Source organism: Artemia franciscana, chromosome 18 (genome assembly GCF_032884065.1).
Source record: "Artemia franciscana chromosome 18, ASM3288406v1, whole genome shotgun sequence".
NCBI classification, from domain to species: Eukaryota; Metazoa; Arthropoda; class Branchiopoda; order Anostraca; family Artemiidae; genus Artemia; species Artemia franciscana.
The window spans coordinates 16734846-16744803 of record NC_088880.1 but is presented as its reverse complement, the minus strand read 5'-3'; the positions used below and the strand labels follow the sequence as shown (position 1 = coordinate 16744803).

The following is a 9958-nucleotide window of genomic DNA, read 5'->3' as shown; positions in this document are numbered from 1 at the left end:
TTTCAACATGTTGTTTTTTCAAGTATTCTAGCTCTAAATAACCATGAGAATATATTTTATGCCCTCTTTTAAGTAGATTGATTGTGGATTGGTAGGTCTAATTTGAGTTTTGGCTTTCACTTTTTGCTCGGAGTGGAATAACTTACGAATAGTTTACGAATTTTTATATAATTGGATGCAAATTATTCTGAATTCTTTTTAGTTCAGTTTTCGTTGAATATTCACTCTCTCTGTACACTTTTCTTTTCCATAAAAATTCCTTAGAGGTATAGTTTCTTCTTATCTGTAACTGCTTTAAGTGAGATGCTGATGTATATGTCTATTCTCCCGTAGAAAGTTTTCCCGAAAATTCTTCATTCACACCATTACTTTCTCATTTTCTAGAATGAATTGATAAAATAGAATAGTTCCTTTTGAGACTTTGGATATGTTGTATACGGATTTTTTTTTACGAAAGCTTTGATATCATCCCAGGCTTAGGTTGGTAAAAAAAAAAGAAAAAAAAAAGTAAATTGGATTTTATTTTTAAATATACAACCTTCACAGCAATTTATAATAGGAAAGAAAAACGGAAATTCTGATAAAAACATTTTGTAATCCAACCTTGAAATAAACCTTCCCTCTGAAAAAGACATAAGGAAGGATAACAGAACCGTTGTGATTTGTTTATCTGATCCATTTTCATTTGTGTTAATTCCCTTATTGTCGGCTTCAAAACAAAAAGGAGTATCTCAAGTTATCAACACGAAAGCAAAAACAAGCTGGTCACGAGAATAGCTGAGGATTTAACAAAGATAGGCTGAAAAATTACATATATATTGAATTAGACAAAAGTGTAACAATTTATTTTGTTGCCAAACAATATCGCTTTATGTTGGTAAACTGTACATTTAGATCATGGTTGGTAAGGTAAATAATCGCTTCTCGGATAGTACTTCACCTAATGTCTAACCGAATTCATCTAGCTGGTCAAAGAAGAGGAATGGGATAAAGATTTAAATTAAAAAAGATTTTAAATTTAAATTAAAGCCAGCAATAATTGTAGTCCCCACTTTGGACTAAATTACCATAAATCTTTCCACTCTCCCGTAACGTGCTCATCTCATTTTTATCAATGCTGTCGTAAAACCAATAATAGCCATAGGCAGTGTTGTCAATTGCGGGAGGTGGTATATGCGCCCTGGATTTTTTACCCTCCGCCTAGACATTGAAAAGTGCCTTTTTCTTGTAATTCTTTTTAAAAATACGACAAATTTGCCCCTCCTCCTTTTAGATATTGAAGATATTTTTTCCTCTCCTCCCTAAATTCTTGTGAATTGACGCCACTGACCTCAGTCTGACATTCGATTATTTACCATGGTATTTGAGCTGGAGCTATTGATTTTTGTTTCTTTTTTTTTTTGTGGTCATGTATGGGTCTCCTCTGTCTCCCATTAAATGCTTCTGCAAATGCTACCAGTTGAATTAAAAGCCAAAAAGGGATATATGTGATTCATAACTCATTTTTGTAAATTCCAGAAGCGTATTTCTGTTTCCAACTCTGTAATATTATATAGATGGATAATGAATATAAATATTGTTTGTTTTTTAGTATTACAGTTTTAAAATGAATGTACATTTTCAAACTGGAACTTAACAACACAAAAATTCAATTTTAAAAATTCAATTCAACAATTTTAAAACATGACGTAAAAAGTAGAGTAGCCAAGGCCCAGGATGTTTTTTACTCTTGAGAAAAGTTTGAAAGAACAGGAAGATAAGCCTACGACCCAAGATTAAAATATTAGAAGCTAGAGTGATGACAGCGATCAACCTTGGTTCTGAAGTGTGGGTGCTTCGTTAGACGGAAGGAAAATTTGTTAGATGTTTTCCAACAGAATTGTTTTCGCTAGTTCTGGATATCCGTTTGGCTGACTTTACATCAAATAATATGAAAAAAAACTTCGTTTTCTTAAAGAGTTAAAGAGGCTGCGTCCCAAAGTCGAACCTTAAAACGTACAGGAATGAGGAGAGGCAGTTGGGGGGCTGCCGCCCCCCTAACCCCCCGCTCTTGGCTTCGGAAAGGCCCTCTTTTAATTTTATTTAGGGCTGGGGTTGGTGGGTCGAAACTTTCGGCCAGATTTTCCCCATGAAGGAAATATCGGAGGGGGATGAAATTTGGAAGGTTTCTTAGTTGGAGCTCGGGCTACGAAATGCATCCCTTCCCATCCAAATCGGAAGAGCTCATCTGATTCCGTTACTGACGAACATATAAAAAGAAGAGCCTTAAAAAGTGCTCTGCGACCACTGGAACCGAAGATCGCTTAACATTGTCGTGGTTCGCCTCTTTATAGAGGCACGAGTGTGCGTCCTTGACAAATAGCTATACGAAAATGTGGATTCATTCTGGCTTTATAGGGCTATAATGAACGAAAGTCGAGATGGCTTGGGCATGTTTTGAGATGAACGATGACAGATTACCACATATCGCCTTTTTCGGCCATTCTTCTAGAGCGAAACGAAATACAGATAGTCCCCGAATGGGGGTGAGAAGAGGTCGCCAGGAAGGATCTAAAGAAATTAAAACTTCACCGGAGAGGGTGTAAAGAGGGAAGATGGGGAAGATTTGAATAGATGGGGATGGAGAAGTAGCTTGGGTGGTAGTGTCGGCTTGAGATGATTTGGTGCTGAACTGAATTTCTAGCGGTATTAGTTGTATGTATTTTCAAATTTAATTTTTATGAAATTCATAATTTATAAACATGTAAAAAATTACCTTAAAAGTAAAACTGTTTACAAAGTACAGCACTTGCAAAGCGCAAAGTTTTCACAGGTTTTCAGTTTTTTTATATAGATATTTAAAGAAAAATCAATTTCGCGTACAAATGTGCTGAAATTCCCATCTGCTTTGTTCTTGACTATTTAAATTCGAATATTATATTGTTATCGAGAATTTTAAGTAATAGTTACTTGTATAGTCTATTAAAACTTTGACAATTAAGTCTGAACTATCCCTAGACTACAGAATAAACTTCTTAAGTATCCTTAAATTATTCCTTTGTATTTTACTCAAGGCATTTAACTTTGGCTTCAATTTAAGTTTTTACCTTGCATTATGAAGCGAAGACAAATAAATGCTTATTACCATGGAGATTGTAAATGACTTGTGTCTATGAAAAGTTTAATCTCGGAAATGGAAAGCAATGGCAATTTTTAAAATCTCACTATCCGAATTGAATAGGCTTATTGAGAAAATTCATTCCCTTGTAAAGACATTACAGAATCACGTCTTGTCAGTGATTCTGTTGGGAATTCTAATTGCATCCTTGGCATAGATCGTGGACTCTTTTAATGTCATAAATAATTTTATTTTAGAAGTTTTTCATTTTAAATACTTTTATCATTTCTCCCCTTCATCGTCATAACGTTGTTTATGAGTCATCTTTTGTCCATGTGACTTAGCAGTTTGGAACAGCAATCGCTCAAGACTTTTAACGGGGTAATTTGATTTGATTCAGGGCCATCTTTCTACTCGATAGGACGTGCCAGTTCTACCAGTGTTGCTCAAAATGTAGGGATTGCTATTTTGCATGATTGTTCTTTTCAGAATTTCGAGGTTACAAAAAAGAAAAGAATGTTCAGCTGTCATTTCGAGTTTCCACCTTACACTAAACTAAAAAAAAGTATGTTTCACGAAAGAATCTTAATGCGCACCTCCTTTCCTCCTTCTATGTTGTGGTAATTGTAATTTAGAGTTGTTAGGTTCGGCAGAATTTCAGTTTTTTTTAAATATATTGTAAGATGTCATATAAAAAGTCTAGCTTCTGTCCAAATACCTAATGGCTAATATTCTATGTTATCCCCTTGGGGCCTAAGTTCTCTGATCCTCAGGAAAAATAAGAAGAAACGGGCACGTAATATCATAATCTTTAGGAAAAAAGTTGATTTAATGGCAAAAATTACTAATGATTAATAGCATGTCCTGGCGCAAAGAAAGATCCTAACGGTCATAAAAAATGAATTAATTTCATTCTATCATCTTGCGTGCCAAGCATAACCACCTCAAAACAAAGAAAATGTTATTTTCTCTTATATTTAGAGCAAGCTGAAGTTCTAAAATGTATTACATGTTAACTTACATGTTAATTAAATGTATTTATTTTGGAATTACATATTAATCAATGTAATCTTAAAACCCCAGGTTGAGGATAAATCCTTCTCATTGTCGTTTTTGGTAAAAAAAAAAAAAAAAAAAAAAAAAAAAAAAAAAAAAAAAAAAAAAAAAAAAAAAAAAAAAAATTAACAAATTCTTTATATTTTAATAATTGATTTGTCTATTACGGATTATTATGCATCGACATATCTTATCTGTTTGCCCTTTTCTCATATAGAAACAACTAGAAAGCTTGAAAATTCTTGTACTTCATTTTCAAATTTATTGCAAAAATATATGGTTTTGGTTATTGTTAGCCAAAAAAATTTGGAAGTCAGCGTTTATCTTTCTGAGAATCTACAATGAATTTTTGCCAGTAGTTCTTTTTTTTTACAACTGGATGAGACACGCCTGAAATGTGCTTGTATTTCAGAGGGCCAACTTTTCTTGCAATCAGGGCTAAGACTAGCAGGGATTTTGTTGTTGCTCGTAGTCCTATTCTGGAATGGTAGGCTTTTCTTAATTTTACTTACACAATGTGTTGCTCCATGACTCATCTTATTTTGTTGTTTTTTTTTGTTCATTTCTGATTACATTAGGATAATATGGTAATCACTAACACTAATCAGAATCTTTCTGGCGTCTTTCAATATACTCTTATTTAATGCACAGATCTAAAATTGACTGGACAATATCACGCTGACAAACCCTGTTAAATGCTCAAAATAATAATTGGGGTAGTAACATAGGGAAAAATAAAACATTTAAAAAATTGTAATGACAGACGCGTAGCATTACTCCTCATTCATACTCCCACTCTCTTAAAAACATGTTGCCTCTTTACTCTTACTTACAAACCTTTCCCGCAACAAACTATGCCTATATAATCCGGAGAGGCAACATCTAAGCTAATCCCTGTTTAAATACAACTGTCATCACTCCCAGTATGTAAACTTAATCTAAAAAAACTAAATATTAACCTTCATATTCTGTCATATCTCTTTCAATGTATTTTTACAAGTTTATATTTTTTCGTCACCGTGATTCAAAGTAGAATGTTTACATTCTATGACGTAAAGTTTGTTTGCCCAAAAAAATCAGAAGATATATTTGAAGTCATGTTTGTACTAGGAAACAGTGAGAATAATTAATACTTTTTGACATCTAATAATGTCAAATCGACTGTCACCCTAGTAACTGGACTAAAAAGTAAGCTCGTTTTTACTTGATAATGGGCCTTTTTGGCAAGGCTGGTAGGGCTAATTTATCAAGTTAATTCATGCAAATTTCGCTAAGAGGCGAGCATTATATGTAACTATTTTTGAATTATTGAAATTCAGCATTAAAAAAGAAAGAAAAATGGTGTTAAAACAGATGTTGAAAGATAAAAGAAAAACAACATACCCAAATATTTTGTTGTTCGTCGGGGCTTTTTTTTTTTGGCTTGGACATAGAACAGTAAAATACTGTTTGTTTTTTGAAATTTTTTTTTATCAAAGTCACAAATATTTAGTATATTATGATTTTGAACGACTTCAATATCACGAATTTTTTTTTCATTACCAAACCCATTTGCCCTCTCTTCATTTTAGGTCTGATTCTTTCTCTAGGTCTCTCTCCCTTTTCTCTCCCCTCTCTCTCGCTCTCTGCTTTTCTCTGTATTTAAAATTTTAACATTTAGTAGCAGTTTTTTTTAATCCCACAAAATAAAAAATAAACTAACAAAAATTTAAAGAGGGTCATGGTCAGAAACCTCATTCAAAGTTTATTCTTCAGAGCTTGAATAAGACCAGTTGCAACGGTATATGAACAAATTCTTTATGTTTAAGACGAGAAACAGGCTGTTTAGTGTAGGTGAGCATCAAGAATCTGGTGGATCAAGTGCTTTCACCCTGTTGTATCTTAAGTACGTGGTCGAGTAAACTTAAGCCGTGCCTCGTTCCACTCATGTCTATTTTTGTAGAATTCCCAAGAGATTCTACATATTCTCCAATGACGTTATGCCAGGATTTAACCTGGTCACCTATTTTTTCATCTATGAAGAAGAAGGTCTGCTAATCCTGGCATGAAGGTCTGCTAATCCCTAGCGACCCCGGCATGTCAGGATCGCTTCCGGGGGGCTAAAGCTTTGGTGTAAGCTGCAAAGACCTTTGTCCCTCAATTTATTAGTTTTCTTCGGATTCTCACCCGCTCCATTTATCGGGATTGAACACAGATAGAAGAGAGCAATCGAACGAAACTTTCAGTCAATTAACTGAGGAAGAGAAGCATTTTCAAGATCGAACAAACTACTTCATATCTACTATTAAAACATGTAAATTCACTTTGAGAGGTTAACTGACAAGTCAGCGTAAGAAAGGCACGACTTAATTCTAGGGACGTTTTTAAATAGGATTTTATTGCTTTGACTTAAAAGCAGAATTTCGTCTGCACATGCAATTTCTGACAGACATACCCAACCCTAAAATAATTAAATAAGCAATGTCTGCTGACATGTAGTTGAGACAATTTAAATATACTAGGAGACATAACAGCCCATTGAGGAGCCCCTTTGAAAACAAGGATGGAATTCAGAAGCCCCCTCTTCTATTTTACCCCTTCTTAAGACTACTTACTACTACCTATCACGATTACGCTTCTGTTTGATCCTAAAAACAGTTCCAGATGGAGAATGAACACGAGCGACCCAAAGATTCATATCAAACACTGCTTCAAAGTTAAGACGTTTTACTAAAAGGTTAATATTCCGTAAGGTTTTGCGGTGCTAGACCGAATTCTCTCAACGAATGGAGCGGCTTTGACAGCGACAAGTTGTTATCTGTTAATAATACAATTTCAAAGCGATACGACTTATTGAACAGGAATACAGGTTTGAATCAAATTGTAAGGCACTTTAATGGAAGAAAACAATCCACCGAAAGTGGAAATGTACTGAACAAAAATTAACGAATCTCTAGATGGTATTTATTGAACCATTTAGACTTGAATGGAAGTAGTGCTACTGTCGGCGTTTTCATTACCCTGTTACACAATCATGTAATTTCATTACCCCAAGCAAACATCATGTAATATCACTCTCTTTTATTTATCTTACTATTTCTGCCAGGAACAAAAGTCATATTTCCATATTTCTCCTTGACTTTCTTCTTATATATGTCTGCTGTAAAATTTGATAAACGAAATGAATGTAGTTGGACTAGGCTTGTCCACCTCGATGCAATTCTGTTTTTTTTTTTTTTTTTTTTTTTTTCGTACAGAAGTGTCATAAGCACACTTTCACAAATGGGAAATAGGGAGGAATTACCCCTGAGATTTGTTGAAGAGTGCCCCTCCCTAATATATTTGTAAGGTTTGCCCTAAAAATGAACTTCATCTAGATTTTTACCCCCCCCCCCCCCCCCAAAGGGTCAGACTTATTTGTATCCATGGTCAGAAGGTAGCATGAGTTTACATTCAAATGAAAATAAACGAAGGATAATTTCACAGTTTGTTCCCGCGTAATGAGACAACCAATCAAGTTGGTTCAAAATACGAGCGGAGAAAAAAAAATTCTTAATTAGAAGAAATATCCTGAGCATTTATATGAATAGATACGAATTTAATTTATTGGATTCTTTGCAAAAACCCCTCCACCTCTCCTTAGAGTAAGGAAGATCAATTTTCAAACTTATATTATAAAATTTGAAGCCTCAATACTGACAGTGGTCAAATATCGCTTTGAATTGTGGGTGCTTTGAAAGGTTGAGATAACTTTGGTGTTTTTCAGAGATTTGTCTGAGACTGGTTTGGTACCCGTTTGGCTAACGGTATATCAAACAATAAGCAGTATAAAAATTCAGTTTGATCCCTTTTCTATAACTGTAATGAAAGAACAGGGCAAGATGGTCTAGTCAAGTTTTATGCATGAGTTTGAAGAATGATAAACTGCCAAATAATGATGAACGACAGGAGGAGTGGGTGGAGTTCTGGTGGCCTTGGGGGGCTTAATCCTGCAATGACATGTTGTTAGTAGTGGTGAAAAATCCCTTTTAGACTGAGCTTTCTCTACCTATAGACTAGTCAAATGATTTTTTTTTTTTTTTTTTTTTTTTTTTTTTTTTTTTTTTTTTTTTTTACACTACAAAGGGGCTTATGCTTAGCACTTGAAATTAGGCAAGGTGATTATGAATGCATATTAGGACATGTCTCTTGAATTGGAATCTCGGTGACTGAGCAGTCCTTTCTTTCAGTTGTCGCTATTCCAATATTAGGTATGAATTTCCGTCCTTCATTCCATTAGTTTAGCAATCCTTGTAATTTAACTTTTTTTTCAGGTTCGTGGAACCCGGGGTGAGCACACTGAAGCCGAAGGTGGAATCTATGACATCTCAAACAAACGTCGTATGGGACTGACTGAATACCAAGCCGTCAAAGAAATGTACGACGGTATTGCTGAGCTCATTAAGCTTGAACAATCCGCTTAACTGCTTACACCTTGGAATTTGGCAACATTTTGTTTAGAAAAATTCCGGGCTTATAGTTCGTCTTGAATGTGATATAATCCTTAATATTGTTGAAAGTTCGAGCTGAAGTCTTGCAATAAATGTTTTACATTACATTGTCTCATTTAATGAGTTATTAAGAAAACGATGTGGTCCCCCTAGAATCTAAGCAACACAAACGTACAAAAATCATACTCTATACAAGGCCTTATACAGGGGGGGAGGGTGGGCTTAAGCCCCCTCCCCACCCCCGAAAAGTTTTTGCCAACTCGTAAAATCGAAACGAAATACATTTAAACAAATTTTTGATGCGTGTTTTTGTAAAGTTCTTTAGTACCCCCCCCCCCCCCCTTGGAGCATAAACCCTAGATATGCCCATGATTCTATCTATCTATTACCCTCTGACAAGACTCTTTTGTTGGTGTGCGCTTTATGGGATCCTTTATCTGTAAAAATTATAACTGTGTTAATTGCAAAAAATAGTGAGAATTATAACAGAGAGCTTTTCAGATTTTGGATATAGCGTAATGGGCAACATCTTGCTGTTTTGACTGAAGAAAAGGGATTTGGGGCAGTAGCCTAAAACATCTTATTTTGACGCTGCATTAAGGCATAGTGTAACTTTTCTTTGGTGAAATAGGGTTTTAATTTGCAAGCAGTAACACCATGCTTTTCAGCAGATAAACCTATCTATTCTGCTGTATAGAAATTATGAAGATCCTTCTGGGTACTACTGAAATGAAACTTTTCACTTTACTACATGTTTTTGTTTTTGCTAAATTTAACTCTTTAGAAATGTTTTCCATTGTGAGAAGTCAGGAGTATAGTTCTGTGAAGTGTTTTCATGGCAGAAGTTGTCTTTTACAATTCGAACGCGAGTCACACCTCCGAACAAAGACACTGCAAATAATATTTGCGATTATTATTTCCAGTTGCTTGCTTTCTCTCCTCATTTTTTTTTTCTTTCTTTTTTACTTTGAATTCTTCATACTCTAAAATTAATATGTTAGAAAAGTCTAAAATTGACTCCTAACTTTTTTGTCCAAATTATAGTGTTTTTTAGAAAAAGTACTGCCGAAACACTACTTAAATTTTTTTAAGGTACTATTTTTGATAAAGTATAAAAAAAAAATATTAAAAATGTACTGCAAATTGGTACACAGGATGAGATTATCCTTCGAAGAAAGGAGTTTAAAAATAAAGCCAAAAGTTGCATTGGCACAGTATTCTTCTGGAGTTCAATTGTTAATTCAGATCATTCGATAATGCCACTAATATGAAAATAAAGTAAACAAAATAGCATAAACCTGTTAGCTTTGGAACACACTTAAAGAATTTTATCACG

The 9958-nt window shown here is 34.4% G+C and overlaps 1 protein-coding gene across 1 annotated transcript in view; it reads left to right on the top strand.

The window, feature by feature from the left end:
• The window catches only part of LOC136038680 (arginine kinase), an 83317-nt gene extending 74590 nt beyond the window's left edge, over positions 1-8727 (top strand). The window contains exon 7 of the mRNA XM_065721962.1: positions 8446-8727. Coding sequence (XP_065578034.1) covers positions 8446-8595 — 150 coding nt within the window. The 3' untranslated portion in view covers positions 8596-8727. The remainder of the gene's footprint in view (positions 1-8445) is intronic.
• Positions 8728-9958: the final 1231 nt, after the last annotated feature.